The sequence below is a fragment of the Thermobia domestica genome, chromosome 11 (assembly GCF_964235325.1).
Source record: "Thermobia domestica chromosome 11, izTheDome1.hap1.1, whole genome shotgun sequence".
NCBI lineage: Eukaryota > Metazoa > Arthropoda > Insecta > Zygentoma > Lepismatidae > Thermobia > Thermobia domestica.
Genome location: NC_137464.1, coordinates 4,043,211 through 4,064,267, shown reverse-complemented (window position 1 = coordinate 4,064,267; position 21,057 = coordinate 4,043,211). Strand labels below are relative to the sequence as shown.

The window sequence follows — 21,057 nt, the reverse complement described above, 5'->3', positions numbered from 1 at the left end:
ATATCTTATCAAGCATACATTTTTAACAGAATAGTAGGAAAATAAGTTTCTTGTTTTATGATAAGAATTAATTGCATAAATAAGATCATTTATGTTGTTTTTATATCGAATTGAAATCATTACAGTCTTCTAGGACGTCATGCTATTTTATTATTTTCATTATGAACGTTGAAGATGGATAATAAACCTCCCCAAATGTGACGTCCAATTTTGTTAGAAGTCTACACTACGTTGTAATTTCTAATGTATGAAGTCATAGTATTTTCTGAAAATAAAACAATTAATAGGAAGTCCGATGTGAAAATTTTGATCACGCTGCATCAACTAGTACTTTAACAAAGAGACAGGTATCCGCGAAATAAAGGAGGTGGGATAAGACAAGATAATCCTTTCTGCTATCTTTGACTCATGTTCGCACTAGATCATCGTTTAAAAACATTAATTGTTTAGACACGGCTTGCAGTTCTTCTCTCTGAAACACTTTCGATTGCTTGTTGATTAAAAAATCTAGGTGATATGCAGATGGTTTTCTCGGTACAATGGCCGAAGTACCCCTTGTCATAAATGCATTTAGTTTTACTGTCACAAAATTGTATTATCACAAAATGATAAATCTATTGCTAGATTTGAACATTAAAAGTCTTGGTGTCTTGAATGTATCATACCTCAAGTAAACTGTGTTAAGAGACTTTAGAGGTGCTATTTTCGTACTGGAATGTGTCACAAACTATCGATATCACACTTTACTACCACCGTAATTTGCAACCAACCAAAAAACGATTTACCTTTTTCTTTGGTTTGATTATTTAAAGAGCGAGTGACTTCATCCGAAGCAGTACCTCTCAGCTGCACCTGTAAACCTCCACAAAAATAAACTTTTTCACCTATTCCAATTAACATAACTAACTTCATTCAAATTCAGACTAAATTATTCAGGTAGAAATAAAATTTAGTTTTCGATTCAAGACTTTTAATAATTAATTTTACTGCTATATACAAAATATCCGATTTAAATTTTTATTCAGAATTCACTATATATATATTGAATTGAATAATCTAAAGTACTGCGCACAAATTATCAAAAATTGTAAAATGTCTTAACTCTGAATTGAAGTAAATTTCTTCTCAAAGACTTTTAAATATAATAGCGCCCTGAAATGCAATACAGACTGCTCTAGAAGGTATAAGGTATAATAAATTCTGAGTCTCATTTTATTCTTCAGGCATCACTATTTCTAATTAATGGGAAATGGGAAAGTTAAAAAAATACTTTTATCTATTTTATTTCATTGTTTCTTTACTTGTTTAAACTAGATGGCAATCTATCGTTTTTTTAAATTTTACGAATACTATTAATCCACTTTCAGTTACCCATTGGGTGAAGCGTGAGGTGAAATTCAATCACTAGTTAATCTACTTCTACTCTACTCAACCATAAGCAGTAATTTATAATACTCACCAGATTCAAATATTTCTTATATTAAAAATCCTTACGCTTTTATCCTGATACGTCACATCACAACCATAGGTTTGGAAATTGACCTTCTCAACAAACTACCAATTGCCGTACAGAAATAAATAAGTACAAATTATTCTCAACTTTAAATCTTAAATGTGTAATTCACAATTTTAATTTCAAGAAAAAAATTAAATCTTCATAAAGAATTACGCAAATATTTTCTGAACTCAGGAAAGATATTTGGTTTTAAAATATTAGACACTTTAAACAATGTAACAATACTACTGTTCAGAGCTCTCACTTTATCAATTCCTGAATACTTCTCGATTTTTATAACCGAGATTACTGCTTTAAAATATTAGATACTTTAAAATAGGTACTAACTATAACTGTTCAGTGCGATCACTTTATCAATTCCTGAACACTACCAGACTTTATAGCCGAAACTAATTTTAATCCTACTCTCAAGAAAATTCAGTATGTTTAATGAACAGAAAAAAATACCACTATTTTACTTTATTTTAATTGATTAATCAAACAAGCTAACCAACTTTAGTTGTTTAAACGTCAGAGCAATGTAACTAACTGCCTTAACCGATTTTACAATACTATTTTTAGTTTAATCAAAACTCCTGAGCTCCCCTCTGAGAGTACCCTAGATAGGCACAACTCGACTACAAAAATTAACATATCCAGTTAATTTTACGTATTTAATTAACATATCTTAACCGATAGTTACTACCAAAAACCATTTTCATTTTTAAAACAAGACTAATTTAGAAGGTGCTTTGAAACTCAACCCTCTTAATTCAATCTATTAAACTCTCGGATTATTTAACTCCTTAACGTATCCCAACTGATTTTAACATAATAAAGAAAAATGAATTAAACTTCTATTCACTCCCAAAAACTCAAGTTGTTCGTTTAGTAATTTAAACTTTTTAACTCTATCACTTTGGTATCATTTAAACTTCGTACAAATCAAGTCACACAAAGGGAAAACAAAATCCAGCTGAGATGCCTCACTTCTACGTTTCTTGAACAGTAATGACTCAGCCGTCGCTTGCTCGAAGCCTGGTGCAGGGAGAAGACTCCGCCCACTCACCAAGACCAGATCAGCGCAACCGACAACCACGTCATCACGCGTATACCTCATGACTTCCAGAGCAATTGTTTACACAATACCTTACTTCGAAAGACTACTCAACAAAAGACGCTATTTTTACAACGCTAAAAAAAGCAAAAAAGGAGTGACATTTTTGGATTTCATTTCGAACACCTTTACAATGCAATTTAAAAGTCCTTAGATTTTACATTATTTTTCATTTCCTTTTCTTTTTATTACTTTAAGTCCATAAAATCTTGCATTTCATTTTCTTTCATTTTTTAAACTTGGAACGTGTACACGTTACAAATGTTAACTTTAATTGTATGCTTTTACAAACAATGACAATACCGCGAGAGTGCGGTACGTTATATATATGGTGTTTCCACACGAGATATTTAAAGGTGTGAATAAATCTTTCTGCGACATTGGCTTTAACATCTGGATTTTTTGTTGTTAAAGGTTGTACATTATTTTTCTTGTGACACGTTTACATTTCTTACCGGTAAATTCACTATCTTTATCACTACGTAAAATATTTTTCCCTTGTGGAAATTCATCTCAAAGACATTCTCTATACCATCAGCATTTAAATACTTTAGCAATACAGCCCAGCCATAGCAACAAAAAGATCACTGTGAGTGTATAGCAGTAGTTGTCATTATACGATTTGCACGCCTTGAAAATAATTTAAGTCACATTCCAATTGATTGTAAATATTATTGACAAAATAAAAGTCTCTAGTAAAACGAAGATGTATTGGTCGGTATAATATGTAGGCTGTTTCTTTAACCAGATATTTATTTTTCTAGCAATATAAAATTTTTAGTTGTCAATTACATTTTTTTCGGAGTAGAAAATTTATTGGATGCATTGGATTGTAATAAATTGTTTCCGACATTTTGTTCACGGATTGTAGTCATACACATAAGTGTCCCAACCCTTGGCTGCTAAATTGTATTAATTGAGGTCTAGATTATTTTTTCAAACGCCTGAAAACAAATATGAATCAGCACAAACAGATCTATTATCCGCGAATTTAGTTGTTAGTAGTCCTGGTTTTAGAGGAATGCTGCACTAATGTTTTTTCCATTCTAAATTGAATCTTTATTGTTTGGAGCGTGTCATTCAATAAGCATCATATAACAGTGACAACGTGTGTATAATCTATTCTTTCACTATATACTGCGTGTAGGAAGAAAGAAAGAATATTGATAATACTTGAGTCAGAAAATGGTTGAAAGAAACAAAATATCACTTCCGGTTTCTCCTTCAACTATTAGCATATTCTAATTCCACATTCTCACCATTCGAACATCTTTTTTCTTCCACTCAATATGGAATGATATTTAAGAATATAAAAGGTTAGGATTCTTCCAAAACAAAGTTCAATGCAAAGTAAAAATATCTACTTCCCTTTCAACCAATTTCTATTGCCTTTTTCAATTACTTTTAATGTTTTTCCCCTCAGTGTTTCATTCTTTTCCCATTCAATCCAGATATTCTTCTCCGGCCAACATTTCAAAAGCTTTTTCGTCGCTCGGAAATTTGACGCAACGAAAAATTCCCCATAAATTCATGTGAGTTTCGTGACATGTAATTGGTCATAACTACACTAATTGTGAAGCACTAACGAAGCTGTTAGTGTTTTCCAGAAGTACTAACGAATGGTACTATTTTTTTCGTTAGGACTTAAAGTTTGCGGGCTAAGTTCCACTGGCCCCCAAAGGTTTACTTGTACCACCTACACTGATGAAGCACTAAGGTTAAGTGTTTGTACACTAACAATTGCACTAGGAGAGGTAATTAGTGCTTTTGAATGTGGTGGGAATTTGACGCAATGAAAAATTCCTTATGTATTTCTTATGTAAGTTTCGTAACTTATAATTGGTCATATCTATACTAATGGTGAAGCACTTACAAAATTATTTCTGTTAAATAGATGCACCAACAAATGGCACTGATTTTTTTCGTTAGTGCTTATAGTGGGGGCCAAGTTCACGCTATTTCCCAAGGGTTTTGTACTTGTAGCACCTACACTAATGAAGCACTAACGTTAGATGTTGGTGCACTAAGATGCAGTAATGATGCGCTAACGAATGGCATTATTTTTTCATTAGTGCTTGAAGTGGCTAGGGCAGCGTGAATTTGCTCACAAGCTTTTACTTGTAGCACCTACACTAATGAAGCACTAACGAAGTTTGTGAACTTTATCCCCCCACAATACGCCCTAACGATAAATTTAGAGTCAATCGTTAGTGCATCGTTAGTGATTCTTAGTGCATCAACGCCTAACGTTAGTGCTTCATTAGTGTAGATGCTACAAGTAAAATATCTTTGGAGGTCAGCTTGAACTTGCCCCCACTTCAAAAACTAACGATAACATTAGTGTCATTCATTAGTGCTTGTAGAAAATTGTATGGAATTCCATACTAACAATTTGTATGGAATTTTGTATTTCTTAAGTTGACTCTCACCAAAAATTTTGAATAAATCCCAAAATGTGGTAACACTAACGTTAGTGCTTTCAAGTGCACTAACGATGCACTAACGATTGCAGTTAACTCCATGTTTCTACGTCAATTTGTATAGATGTTGATATTTCTGAAGTTGGCGCCCACCAAACATTTTGAATAAATCCCAAAATATTGTAACACTATAGTGCTAATAGTGTGCTTAGTGCGTTTTAGTGCACTAATTATCCACTATGTGATAAGTTTGGTGAAAATCTGTCTGCACAAAGATGGGGGGGATGCTCCGCACCAAAAATCTATATCTCGTAAACGCTGATAGCACTAACGTTAGTTCTTACTGCACTAACGAAGTACGGCGTTTGGCGTAATTTGGGAGAAGTGAGGGGGCCAACTGAAGACACGTCGAATTCTTGCGTAGGAGCAAGGGGTGAACTTCTTTGTGAACATTTCATTTTAAAAGTAAAAGGTAGGGGGGGAAATAACAAAAAATGTCGGTTGCCAACTTAGAAATTATTTCTACATAAGAAATAAACTTTGACGTGGAAAGCTATTCCTCAATTACTGTGTATAAAAGTTGATTTATGAAATGTATATTAGCATCTACTTCACAGTGACTGTATCTCTTAATCACTGAAAAACCAAATGGGGTAATCTTCGTCACTGAAAAAAACACTGAATGTCGTCTTACTTCGACCATTGTGTTAACCGGAAATAGGCATCAAGTTTAGTCCCAAAACTGTCAGGAATTATTCCTACATCTAACGTTAGACTCAAGACGAAGTTCTAAGAATTTTAAGATTTTAGTTTGCGTTATATGTAAGGAAAAAGTGTTTTTATTATTCTAATTAATTTACTGACAGTTAATAATATGAAATACGTCTTATTTTGATACAGCAGACCATTGTATATTTTAGGAAACCACTTCTTGTCATTTGCTTGCTATACAAAGGCAGGAAAAACATTTTTCTCGTGATATTGTTTGCTCCGGATTAAGTGAACAACTATTGTAGTACTTTGTATATAAAAAGTTCTAATGAAATTTCAATCAATAGGCTTACAACGATTCATCCTTCGATTTTATTACTGACCCTCTCAGGTGACCACGTTGCTAGAAGCACTGGCATTGGCGAACCTTCATTTGTAAGGAAAAGCCTTTCGCCCAATGTTGAGCAGCCGCTGAATATCTGTGTCGTCCCTGGCAACATTGATGAATTCCTCTACAGTCACTCGCTCTTCGTGGTCCTTCTTCATTTTCGTGAAAAGCCTTGTGCTGATTCTTTCCACGTGGAGGCACGCGTGGAGGTTCGGAAGGTGACTCCATATCATTTTGTACAGGGTCTAAACAGAAAATGTCCATAGTTAATTAAAACTAGCTCCTTTGTTGTATTGACAAGAGTAACACTATGACTTCAGCAGAAGTTTAAAACAAGAATGAAAACTACAAGCCATACTAATAGGTCCTATTATTATTATTATTATTATTATTATTATTATTATTAAAGGAAATGTGTTTTGAATATGTTCTGAATCAGAATCTAAAACTAAAATCACATTTCTACAGTGTATCTCAGAAATTAGATTAAATAATAATAATAATAACAATAATAAAACAGTGCAAAGCGAATTTCTCACTTTTACACAAAATGGTAGTAATTTTTGTGATCAGTACCGAAAGATATAAAATCTGAATATTATATGTGTACACACACAAAAAAACTTATGTGGTGTACGTAAAATGTGTTTTACATGTGTAAATCCTGTAGTTTTTGGAATTAACGTTCAGCAAACGTATAACTGAAAAAGTGTATTTCATACGTATTTTCCGTATAAGTGTTCTGAATAAACGTACTTTCCGTAAGAACTAAAGATCTGTATATAGGTATTCAGGATCTCACGGATGAACGTATATAACATATACCTGACGTATGTAAAATACGTATGCGTATGCAATATACGAAAGACTGTTACACTATAACGATATCGATAGACATAAACTTTTAAATCAACCCTCGTATTTCCTCTACTCCGATTCTTAGAAAGGAAACGCAACCAGTTTACATTTGGAGGAGGACAATACTCAGGAATTTGTCACCCAAAAGGTGCCTCACTTTTCCAGACAGCCCTGCTTCTCCCGTCAGTCCAAACAAGGTAAAATATTTTGCTACCCTTGTGCTGAACGCCCACGCAGTATGGACTCATGTTATGATGACAGATTTTACGTGATAATGTTAAATCTATCAATAATCATTAATTTCATGATTTATTGAAGTTATCAGTGCCTTTATAGTGATTTTTATTAACCTATGGATTATCCATTATACATTATTAGTAAAATAAAGAAGCAAAAACTTAATGTTTTCTACGAACTATATTTTAGTCTGCTAGTGTATTCTTACGCTGTTTAACTGGCAACGATGTGACGCGCGAAGAAAAGGAGGAGCGTTGACATCTGCTAAGCAAATTGGACGTATTCAACATACGCTCTCAAAATAAGTTTGATTTTAAAACTTCAGAATTAAGATGGATAGTAATTAAGTTCTCATATATATAAAATGCATCAAGAAATCTGGAAGTAGTGATATGTGTATAAACAATGTTTCGATAGGAAGAAGAGAACATGTATACGTGATAATAAGAGTTATTCTTACGCATTTCTTTCGCCAATGTAACGAACTCATAGAAGAATCCTACTGTACATCAAGGAATGGGATATTAAACTCATCGCTATCCAGCAATGGAAGTCAACTATTCAACAGTGCAGTAGTAAGTTTTTAGCATTATATCCGCCGATCGCGAATATCGTGCGCGTTAACGGTATCGTCTCGTAAATAATTGGGCCACCGAATAAGAAAAGAAAATTATGATGATAAATCAAAAGTGTTTTGTGTTTGTGCTTACATGTAAATATTTCAGTGTCAGTGATGATAAATCAAAATATAAATGTCTTACGACATATTTCTTTTCTTTTTAAGATTCGTAGAGAGTAATATCCAATAATATTAAAGAGTGTAATTTTACATTTCCTTTCATAGTGAATCAAGGATGCTAAATTTTTAAAACGTATGCAGTCTAAAGTAGTATGTCACAAGGTAAGGTATTTATAAGCAGGGAGCTGCAAACATTTACTTTCGTTTCCCACTACTCGTCTGGTGTTAATCACGCATGGCTGTCCCACCTTGTATTCTTTTACAGGTATTGACCAGTATATCGTGGAGCTGGCGCAACAGCGACGGTGGGTATACGGCATATGCCTCTAGTTTGTTATAACGCCCGAATCCTAGGACCGTGGGGGGTGAAGTTATTTGTTTTGTTACCAGTTTCTCATTATAATTCATTAATTTGTGCAATTGAATGATGTTATAAAGAAGATTTTTAAAGAGATCCAAGGTTCGGATCCCGATAGTATTATTAGTTGGTCTTCTCGAACTGGAACAAGCAAGTATCGAACGCAATCCACTTACCCTTATATCTGGCTTTCCGTCACAGGAACAGATAATGAACGAACCCAATACCATTATATCTGACGTCCTGAACAGTAACATACTTGAATTAATAGTAAAATGTGTTCCGACCTCCCAAACTCCCATTATAACATGTCATACATTCAGCAACGGCATGAGCATATGTATAACGTATGCTCCATACTGATTTCTGTAGTAAACATAATTATTTCGTATATTTGTACAATATACTGCTGTCCGGATAACGGATTTTCCTCAATGTAAGCTTTCTTCATGAGATGCTATCTCCTAGCCCAGTGGTCCTCAACCTTTTTTCACTGACGGCACACTTTACTGGACTTCCAGGACATCGCAACACACTTGTTTGATATTATTATTATTATTATTATTAATAATAATAATAATAATAATAATAATAATAATATCTATTATAATAGTGAAACCAATTAGTTTTCTATATTGCAGTGATTAAACACTCTATATAGTGTTTAATCACTGCTATATAGAAACCGTGCTCAGTGCTCAGTGCTCAGCGATCAGTGCTCAGTGCTATATAGAAACCAAACTCTATATAGCACTGAGCATTATTTCTACCGTTGTTATTGTATAAAACTTAGATATCGATGTATAAAGGTAACCAAGACAATTCTGTCGTTTTTCCTCCTACCACCTTCGAACATCGATATGTCACCTAAGACTTGGTGGGTCCTGGAGCGAAGAAGGTATCACTTGCATTTTACACCTCTACTAGGAATTTGAACGGGCGTCCTCTGAGGTGATTGTCCAAGGAATAGAACAGGTGATAATCGGACGGTGCAATGTCTAGGCAGTATGGCCGATATAATAGTGCTTCCCATCCAAGGCGTAGAATGTTGTCCCGGGTGATACTAGCCACGTGGGGTTTAGCGTTGTCCTGTAAGAGGAGGACCCCTTTGCAATTCAGAAGTGCTTTCAGCTTTTCTTGAACACGGCTCAACTGCTGACAGTATACATTTGCATTGATACTCTGACCAGCTGGTAGCAGTTCCCGATGCACGATGCCGCGAGCAGTCCACCAAACACACAAGAGAACCTTCTTCTGGTTTCGGCTATTTTGGAACCGGTTCATGGGATGCTAATCAATGACGACGGCGCCATGGAGCTTCGTACAGCACCCGCTTCTCATCACATGTCAACATCCTATCCAGAAATGCCTCCTTCCTCAGAAGAGACAGCAAAGAAATACACGTGTCTGCTCGCGTTGCCTTCTGGCTTGGAGTCAAATCATGTCGGACCCATCGACCCAAATAATAGTGCTTCTCAAGTTGAAGAAGGTGCTGCCGTATGGTTTTTCCACTCACACTGAATTCTGGTTTCAGTTCCTCACATGTCTGGCCACTGTTCGCCTGAATTGCTGCCTGAAGATCTTTATTTTGTACGTACATGTGTTTGCCTTCTGGCACGTGGTGTGTCTTGGAGTGTTTAATCACTGTTCTTCAACTTGTTAAACCACCGCTGCACTGTTCGCATAGTCACGACACCCTCACCAAAGGCCTGGTATATCTTCCGCCCCGTTTCAGGGGCGATTGATTCCAGTTAGAACTCGTACAGCATACACGACCTTATGACACTCTGTGGAGGTCCCATGTTCACTCTGTCGTTACGGAAGTTCACGATGTAACTAAACTGCCACACCCAGGTAGTATGTTGGGCAAAAACAACTGACCTTCGGCGGTTTCCTGCAATCCATTAACCCTTTTAGGACTTTGGTAACTTTTGTTACCATGGCATAATATCTACCGTCTTTGACCGCTTATTTAGGTTCTATAACAAGTATTTAAGCCGGAGGGTTTTATTAGTCAAGTCAAGGATAGACCGAAGAACGCCCCAGATGCGTTTTGGAACCGGATGGTTAACTTGGCGGCGCGAAGTAAGAGCGGAGGGGCGTGACGTTTTTTATTTTTTTCTTAAGGCAAATTTCAAAAAATTTCTCGCCTTTAGTTTTCATGATATCAGATTGGAACTTTGCATACGGATTGTGTGTACCTTTGGGTATTTCTCAAATTTTTCTGAGATTCCTACGTGAAACCAGGGCCGGGCCCGAGTGACGCAAGTGTTCCAAGAGGGTGATTTTTTCAGAATAAATTCCGGTTTTCCCAATTTTTCCGATTCAGGTATATGATACGGAAATATATGTAGTACCGTTGGAAAGGACTCCTTACACTAAAGAAAACTGCGTTTAAACCATGCCTCTAGGCCAACTAGTAAGACGCAATACATTTTTATAATATGTATATATATGTGTGTATATATAGAGAGAGCCTGAATTCAGAATTTCAACAATTTTTCGCCCTTTGTTTTCAATATACAAGATTGAAATTTTGCACATGTATTATGTACATAAGAACGCATTTTTAGAAAAAAAAATCAGATCCCTATTCAACCCAGGCCCGGGTCGGAGGGGCAAATCGTTTCGGTGGGATTTAAAAAGCAAATGTCGGTGTTATCCCTAATTTTCCGGTTCAGGTGTGTGATACGGTCATGTGAATGGTTCCGTTGGAAAGAGCTCGTTATACTGAAGGAAACTGGGTTTGAACCATGACTCTAGGTGAAATATGAATAACGCAGTACACTTTTTAAGTATATTTTGCATGTATGTATGTATATACATATATGAAAAAAATGGGTCACCTTCAGACTCAGAAATTTCTTCCGACCTGTTTTCAAGATACAAGAATGAAATTTTGCACATGTACTATACATATAACAGTGCTCTTTTAGGCCCGGGCCAGAGGGGCACAAAAATTTCATTTTTTTCGAAAAATCTCCCGATTTTTTACGATTTTACTGTTTCTAGTGTATAATACGGACAAGCGAGTAGTACCGTTGGAAAGTACAATCTATCCAGACAAAAAAAAAAAGAGGTATGACTTATGATTTTACGATAAATAGTGAGGAAGCAGTAGCTGTTTAAGTGAAACTCTAAAATTTATCTCAAAAAGAGGAAATCCTAACAGGGTTATGAGTCTCAAGAGAATATACCATCAGAATCCGCAACACTCTGCCAATAGCAGAAACGATAAGAGACATCGGGATGTGGTTTTAGCAATTGATTCGGCAATCCAAGAGAAAAAAAGATTCTATATCCTCCCTTAACCATCTATTGAATCCGGAATATGTTGAAGGTACGATTTCCCGTTTTAACTTTTATCTCTATAGAAGCTAAGTAATTGCTTCTTGATATGTGTTCAGCGTCCAAGGAACAGGTTCTATGTTTGATGCTTTTACTCTATTGTAACCAGTAGTTATAGATATACTACAAATTCCAGTATTGAACTCTCATAGTTCGGAAGTCTTCAATAGTCTCACACTGTGAAACGTAAGTCACTTGTTGATTAATACAAGAATGAAGGTGCATTTCGCCAGCCCAACCTTGGAATTTCGAAACAAAATCTATGCCAATGGTTTCTGCTACGTTTGTGCCGGAATGTACCGCAAAAATTTTCGTTTGTACCAAGGTTGGAGGCTGCCGTTTCCCCAGGCCCCCCAATTTAAAACTCTTATAACTTCGTGCCGGAAGTGGTACAAACGAAAATTTTTGCGGTACATTCCGGCACAAACGATTGGCATAGGTTTTGTTTCGAAACTCCAAGGTGGGGGTGGCTGGCGAAATGCACCTCAAGAATGATTGTGTACGTCGTTTTCTGTAAAGCAAATTGTTCCTGTAATATGTTGTCTCTATGTTCAATCTGCTGTAACATAGAAAAGGCCTTTTTGGGACTAGAAGTACCTGTGGAACGTGGTAACTGCATCTGTGATGCTTTTATAAAAGGAAATCTTGAACGTTTAAAACTAAAAGACAAAACCTACCGCTATTAACCTCAATATTTCGTCCTTGGTGAGGAAGCCCGCCTCCTCTTCGTCGTACATTTTGGCCATCCAATACAGTTTATCCAGAGTCTTATCATCGAGTGCGGCTAGCATCAAAGTGAAGAATTCTCGGATATCCAATTTCCCATCGTTCGAGAAGTCATAGTATTCGAACAAGTCATCTGAAATCTAAACAACGCTCCAATCAGTTAACAACATCAACTAAACGACGAAAGATTTCTAATATATAAATCGGGTGTTCTAAAAATGGCACCCACGGGCCACAAACACGGTAGGGGGTGTTTCAAACCAACAGCGACAACGTTTAAGGAGGTGATTCCTCCTGACATCAAGATAAGAGAAAGTGCACAGACAAACCTGGTTGCACAAATGTTTACTTTTGGAATTACAGGCTGCCGAAAACATGAAAAAATGAATTTTAAAGGTCGATAGCCCCAAAACTATGGGACCTACCGTACTTGGGTCAATACTTCACTTATTAAGTAATACTTGCCCTATCCAAATATCCAAGTTTCACAATCTTGCGGTCCTTCTGCAACATTTTTTATAGATGCAGTTTGTGAATACTTCAAATTACATATATGCCCGTAGCCAAACTCCCTCTTTAAAAATTGTTCTGTGAGACGTAAGACTTGGATGAACTAGTGTTGTCCACAAGATTGCAGAAATTTGTCATACCGACTCAGAAATAGAAGAGAATTTTTGTTTTTAGTCTCAAGTTTGTGCAGTTACCGGCAAAAGTTGATAACATTTATGTTGGGAATAAGGTTGATATGACTGGAACGTACAGAACATTCTTTTTTAATTTTTACTGAAAACTGTGTCAAAGTGTCCTTCCATTCTGAAGTTATTTACGAAACTCATTTCATCAAACGGAAATAACTTTTGTCGCTGACTGTACAAGTATTTCTGGTGTCGTTTTTGAGTACGTATTTCTATTTGACATATTTCTAGTCTCGTGAGTAACACTAGCTATGATGAGAATGTCTCAATATCTCATAACAACTGAACGGGATTATCTAAAGCTTCTTACCTCTTCACTTGCTTTGGGAAAAAGGTAGACAAAGATTTCATGAAAATTATTTTTGTTCACGTGCTGTGATGGGAAGGCTTTCTTCATATCTCTGAAGTATTGCTCAATGTCTTTGGCTGAAATTAGAAACAACAAAAATCAATATTTACTACAGCTTTACTGCACCAAAAATGCTATCTACAAAGTCAGTAGGGAAGCATCTCCAAGGCTTACGAACAGATCCCTCTCGTCCAAAGGTTAGCGTTGCAGCCGAGTGTCTGGGGTCGTTGTCTTATTACTGGTTTGGTTCCATTTTATATTGCCATTTTACGAATCCACTTATTTGCACGACTCGTTAACTACAAGAGAAGCAGGATAACAGATGTCAGAAAGTGTCATAAACCCAATAATAATAATAATAATAATAATAATAATAATAATAATAATAATAATAATAATAATAATAATAATAATAATAATATTGAAACGTGTGATCCAGAGTTCGATTCCCCGTGGAAACTGCTTTTCAGGTATTGATTTACCGGTTCGCTTTAATTAATATTCCCGCTATTGTATTACGCCAGAACTATAGGCCTACCTACTGTATGCCTTTCTGCAATTGAGGCATTGGATGTCAAAGTGGCGTAACTCATTAAAAAAAAAAAACAATCAGATTAAGTCTTTCCGTAAACTTGAAACCATAACCTGTTGGATGGCAAAGTTGCGTATATTAGGGTAAAAGAACCAGGTCATAGGCCAAAAGATGGCAGCACAAAGAACCGATTTTGTCCGATTTTTCTATATCGATTCTGATAAAAGTTTCAATGTCTGAACATGTCTCAAAACTGACTTACGCCATCCAACGCCTCAATTGTCTTTCTTAAGACTTTTCTCTCAAGAGTGGACTCCTGTCGTAAGTTAGCTATATTATATGTCTTCAATATAGGCCTAGTAAATTATATAAAACAAAGTTGGATACATTGTAAGAATTGTTTTCCTGCCTTCTACATCAAAAATCAAAAGTACATAGTGAATCCACTCTTTTTCGAGGCTTCTACTCAATAGAACGTAGCCATTCAGACAAAGACAATTCGGGAAGCAAATTTGAGCAAAACGCATACACATAACAGAGCGGCGATGCAAATCTGTCTTTAGCATTGAGGATGTATAAGGAGTCGTTATCGACCGATTTCGGGTAAGAGTTATTTAGTTACAAATATAATCACTTTCATTTTTATATATATAGATAAATAAATATTTCTATTGTTTTGGAAAATTGCGAACTATAGCCTATATAAATTGAATCATACAGAAGGTATTTGAAGACGCACTAGGCACCAGCATAAATGGTGACGAATCCTTGTATTCCAATACAATAAAACTCCGTTTTGTGGCTATCTCAGAACTGGATTTAGGGAACACGCTTTTCCGGAGTTAGTTGTTAGTGATCGTAACCGCTGCCTGAAAATGTCCTCATGTTCCCACTCGTATTGCTATTTTTAAGAATGTTATCTGAAACCTTTGATTTGAATCATTACTCACTCTAGTCTTCTAAGGGGTTTTGCATGGGAAACAGAAGCAATTCTTTTTCGTGGAATAATATTTTCCGCGACGGAACAATCCACGATTTGTAGATCAAAATTAAAAAAAAATTAAAAACCTAATTCCGTATATTCACCCCGTATTCATCCCGTACTAAATTTCTTATTTTTGAATTTGAATATTTCTGAAGAAATCGACTTCATTCGCATTCTCGTACTGATTTAGAACAGGAAGAATTTCAAAAGGGGTAAACTGAAGTCCAAAGTCCAAAGAAGATGCTCGAAAGCTTGTTCACAAACGAGATGTCCCTGCTCCTTCGCATGTGCAGCCACTTCGAATCTGTGCTCGAGAAGAAAGTGACGAACATCAAATGCACGAAAGATCCTGGTTTCCTGAAAAAGAGGTCGATGTCAGTTTTTTTAAGATCTTGTTTCACCTGCATCTTTCGGCAGTAATTCCTCTTTGTCATTACCGGTGACCGAAAAGGATGGGTGCGATCTCCTTGGGAAAACGACAGTATGCAGTTTTGAAGAATTAGGACTGGTTAATTAAGAAATCTTATGGGGTTAAATATTCTTACCGTCCTACCATTTTCAAATACGTAATTGATTTATTGGCGAAAAACAGTACAAATATATTCAGAATAAAAGCATTTTGTAATAAAAGTTCTGCCATTAAAAATAGTTGTTTTTTATTGTAATAACCCGCAAAATAAGGAAAATTGATTAAAAACAAAAATTCAAAAGTGTTACGTAACGAAGGGAGGAGGGGTTTGGCCTTGCGTTATAAAGTGTGACAAGGGTGAGAGAGGGGGTAAAAATTGGTCCAAAATAGCGTTACGTAATATGTGGACGGCCCCTAAGACCGTTACCATATATTTTTTTAAGCGATGTTCAAAATATTTATGAAGTTGAAAAACAATGTGTGGAGGATCAGGGAGCAGAGTTATATTCAACATTGGGAGGCGGGCAGATTTGAGGCTTATTCTGCGGGGGGAGGGGGAAACGAGACATATTACAGTAGATGAATCTTATTTCTGATAGGAACCTGTGGTATATTATATATCAGGCGATGTAGATGAAGTAGTGGCTCATATCAGTATTACAAATCAGTGCCGTGAACGTATTCTGAAATCTGAATACGTGCATGTTTATAATTGGTACGTTTCTACTTAGGCATCCACAATGATTCTCATGCCCAATGTAGATGAAAATCACATTTCAAATGGGATTATTGGGGGAACAGTTTCCCCAGTTCGAAGACTAGGGGGACATGTCCCCCCCGGAATTTGCTCAGAGACAGGTTCAGTGAGTGATTCATTAATCCTATTGAAACCGTTCAAGATCTCTGCTCGAGTTGTTTCGCAGATTGGAGCAACTCACCTGATTATTTTCATATAGTTAAAGAGCGATCACTTGATTATGGCGGATATTCAGTTAAGCACGTGCTCTCTCCAGCGTTGTGATGGAGACAGAGGATCAATAAACAGAAGCATTTCTCCCTGCATCCTTTGGATCGGCTTGGCTGCTTTGCCTATGGTCAATGTCGGCTGGCCTTATCAATCTTATAACTAACTTTATAAATGTTTAAATACATTGTTCTATGGGAATCCATTGTGGTCAGACGAAAGCAGTGTTCACATTCAGCACCATCGGCAATTACAATGACTTCTGGGGGCTGGCGATCAGCGGCCTAACTTGGAACTTTTTATGGGAGTGAAAACATTAATATTTGGCCCCCTTAGAAAAATATGTTGAGTCTGCTATTAATATATGAAATTAGGACCATTAGAATTTAAAAACTTAATAAATATTTTAATTAACTCTAGAAGATCCCAGTTGGGGATTTATTGAAGTTGGGCCCAGATTATATTTATGCTTCGTCTTAGAAAAATATATTTTGTTGAAATGATTGGGCATCAGCAACCCTAAATAACCTCTTTTTAGTTCTTTCAAAAATGGTTTTGTGGGCCCACAAGTCAAGTTGAGGAAACAAATTTGACAAACTTTACGTCTTAAGAAATATATATTATTACTGTTATTATTGGAATCTATTCCATACTTCATTTATACACTTACGTTTGAATCTCGTCATACGAAGTAAGAAGGTTTCATCTTAAAGTGATCCTCCTCGGACGGCGGAGAGCAGTTTCAATCTTTTTACGGTAGGTCTACTGCTGGCGATAAATCTTGCTTTTGCGCATTGGAAACAGTGGATAGTGCCCCATATTCTTCTTTTAAACTGCGTTTCAGATGACGGACTACAAAGTATCTACGCTAGACTTAAGGAACAGGCCTACACTTCACCTTTTTAGAGTTACTTGTCATATTTTCTAAGTTTGTAATAATATTAATAATTTAAGTAACTAGTGCGAGCATTTTGATAACAGCTCTTCTGTATGTGATAAAGAGCGAACGCCGCTAGTACCCGAATCAGCAATGGACACAGACTGTCTACTATTACGAGGGTAATTCAGAAAGTAATGCATCCAAGATGATACTTTTATTTGTGTTTGACAGATAGCACCGATACAGGTATCAGTGGAAAGCTTGCAATGTCAGCTATAAATAGTGGCGTCCTTTTTCAACATAGCCTCCATTACGGCCACCATTGCTCCAACGTGAAACAAGGTTTTTCAAGCCGTCGTCGAAGAATTGTGATGGCTGCTGGCAACACCATTGACGAACTGCTACTTATACCTCTTCGTCACAACTGTAGCGTTGGCCCTTAAGCTGATCCTTAAGTTTGGGAAAGAGCTAAAAGTCACAGGGCGCAAGATCCGGACTATAGGCAGGATGAGACAGAATGTCAAGAACACTTTGCCAGCAGATGGGACAACATTGATTTTTTTTGGGGGGGGCGGAGAAGAATACGTGTGGCAGTACTCCATCGACTGATGCTTCGTTTCCGGGTCGTAATGGTGTATCCACGACTCGTCGCCGGCGATGAATGTTCCTGGGCGCACAACCTTCCGCAGTCAGAAATTCAATGACAATCTACCGTTCCAACCTTACGTCACTACTGGATGTCATGGATTGCTCCATTACTCTAGAACGAGAAGAGATAGGAAGGTGAAACAAGTGACATTCTACAGTTTAAACATCAATGGATTAATGATAAACTGTTCAGAATGTTTGAAGTACTATTGATCAAGTAATGGGCTCGGAGGCATTACTTTTTGAATAACCCTCATATATATTAATAAATAAAAATATGTCTGTCTGTCATCAGATATTCGTATAAAACGAAGTCACCTATAGCAACCAGATTTTGGGCACAAGGAGATCTTTACCACATCTAATTGCATACTTTTTTTTTTTTTCATTTTTGACTGGACGAGGGGGTGAACATTTACAGTACGTACTGTTTATGTATAGTGAACCATAGTAGTTGCGTGGTAGGCAACCCACACTACTCTACTCTGTTGCTGGCTCGAGAATTGATAGTAGCAATGCCGCCGTCATAGTGTATATTTCACACATTTCTTTAGTTTCAAAGCTTTTGTATACACATTATCCTTTTCGTGCGAGGAATGGGGATTTCTGCTAGTATAAAATATAGTAATGTTGTAAACCGACCCCCTCACATTCATTTGTATAGAATACATACAAACTGTTACCTCCATGTAGGACTGAAGTAAGAGTTTCATGATTACCTGTCAGCCCCTTTCGAAATTTGAGAGTTGGAAAATTATGGATCTTGAAACTTGAGCTCTTGTTTCCCATGACGTTGAACAATTAGTTTGGGACATCTGGAAATCATGTTGTAACGATCTGAAAGTGAACAACAGAACATAAAACTAAATGAAAATGTATTTCTGATCATAATTTATTTTAGGTCTTAGAGAAATATTAGTCTGTCAAATTGCGATTAGTACAATAAAAAGCACATCGCATACTATTACTACGTAGAAATTAATGTTAATAAAATACGTAAAACATTTTTTTTTTTCATTTTTCATATTTTCGCCAGATGCTTTGATTGAAAGTGATCTTTTCTGCAAAAAACTTTAAATTATCTCTATGTAATAAAATAAACTGGTTAAGTTATATTGTTGAAAAAAAAATAATTACATTCTCCTGTTACATTTTGTCTTCTTTTCATATTGAAATCAGAACAAAATGTATCAACGAATCAATATAACAATAATAAGATAGATCCTTTCAAGCAAAGGTGCCGATTTCTCTGTAACTTTGCGAGAGGAGGGGGACATTCAGATGTTTGTTGCAGAAGGATGAGGATTTTAAGACAAACTGAATTCAAATTATGCCAAATATTTTATATTCATAAACATACATAGAACAATAAAAATACATATTCATAAAAATATATAAGCGGCCCATATGAGCATTGCGGGACCCGGGCCCTCCAGGATCGGCGCTCTAGCTTTCAAGTTCGGAGATGGATTTAAGTTTCTGGAGAATAATTAGATTCAATTTACCAACTACAATGATTTAGATAAGTATTTCAAATATCACTGAATTCTTTTGTCATTAGAATAGAAGTAGCAAGACAGTTCCGCTTGAATACACGGCGGGACCCAGAAGCTAAAAGCTGTGGGAGCCAACCAGAACCCAGACTATGATAGGTATATCATGAGTTTACTATAAACTTTCAAAAATATATAAATAATAGCTTAAGTTATTTACGTCACTCAGAAAATTGAGGGGCCTAGGCGCCCCCGGCCCAGACCTAGATCCGCTACTGGCGGGACCTGTCACTATGTGCTTTCTTCCGGTTACTGTTCCTCTTCATTTTGATTTTCCCGAAGGGTTTAAGTCATTCCCTTGGACACTGTCCCATCCACACTTGACACTTTTGTGATGATCAGAGAACATAACCGAACCCCAATAATTTTCTCTCTTTGGAAACAAAATAGATCCTCCATTTTACACTACTACTGTCTGCTTAATTCGCTACACTTTTCTGTTTTACTGCTCCTGGCGTTGGATTGGATTTGCATTTGTCGTCGCCACGTGACCATTGCCAACTCAGATATCTGATGCGTTTCGAACTCCTGGTGTTTCCATTAAATGTATCTGTAGATAACTGTAGATATATATATTATAAACCTATAATTATTAAACCATGCTCTCCCATTTTGTGGGAGCATACTTATATTCATGTAATATGAATTTGTTTTAGCAGAAAATGTACTCTTACTGCCTTAGAAAGTGTTTCTTAAAGGAAGAGTTGCACTAATGTGTACAGATTGACATTAGAAGGGTTGAATATGACTATAGAATATGGACTGGACATATGGCATAAAAGCTACAGTACACAACCATGAAACAACTTAAAAACAAAATTTAGGTTAATATCCAACTTGTCAACAATCACGAACTAGGAAACAAAAATCTCTACCAGATAGCCAGTTTCAGGAAGAAACATCAAGTTCTGAGTCGAGTAAATACTGGCAACTACGCCGATTCATTTAAGAGCATAAAATGCTCTGTCAACATTCCTTTCTTTTGTTTCTTTTCCCTCATTAAAGTTTGATATCTTGAGGTGCATACCGACGCCCCAATCACCTACATCACTGAGTTTTGTTAGATTTTCGGAGGGATTTTGCGATACTTTTAAATTTTTTAAAAATATAGTGAAAAATGTTAGAGCAATGAAATATTTATTTTCTTGAAATATGAACTTAGTACTACAGAATACATTATCAACATGTTTTCTCACTGTTTTCTCTAAACCATCAGCATCATTTCGTAACAGAAGTCCTGCATATAAGTGTAAAATGAAGATAAGAATACTTTTAATCAAGGCTGCACTATGAAAGTATTCTGAATATGTCGGGAGAAGTACTGAAACGCAGTATTGTTTACTACTAGTTCTAAAACTTAAACCCTATAATGCATAGCGGGACAGGTATGGGCCATAGTGGTAAATAATCTGTGCTTTCCTACATAACGGTGTGTAATTGCTAATGCATATTGAACCAGATTGGGAACGTTTGAAGCTAGTTGTAATTCCACAGTTTCCGCATAGATGGCACTATTAAGTCTACCGGTTGTAACCATACTTATATTACGCTAATTTCGGTATCTTAGTATTTTCAATTAAATCAGATATAACCTCAGATTCGAAAATTAGCGCATATGTATGGGTGGGAGAGGAGAACACATCGA

At 36.2% G+C, this 21,057-nt stretch overlaps 1 protein-coding gene across 1 annotated transcript; it reads right to left on the bottom strand.

The window, feature by feature from the left end:
- Positions 1 to 5,608: 5,608 nt before the first annotated feature.
- Positions 5,609 to 20,405, bottom strand: LOC145663530 (neurocalcin homolog). The gene is made up of 5 exons (XM_081729638.1): positions 20,288 to 20,405; positions 18,579 to 18,696; positions 13,403 to 13,518; positions 12,349 to 12,537; positions 5,609 to 6,376 (listed from the first exon to the last, which is right to left on the bottom strand). The coding sequence occupies exons 2-5, from the start codon at positions 18,646 to 18,648 to the stop codon at positions 6,173 to 6,175; spliced, it is 579 nt and encodes a 192-aa protein (XP_081585764.1). The 5' UTR covers positions 18,649 to 18,696; positions 20,288 to 20,405; the 3' UTR covers positions 5,609 to 6,172.
- Between the last annotated feature and the right edge of the window lie 652 nt (positions 20,406 to 21,057).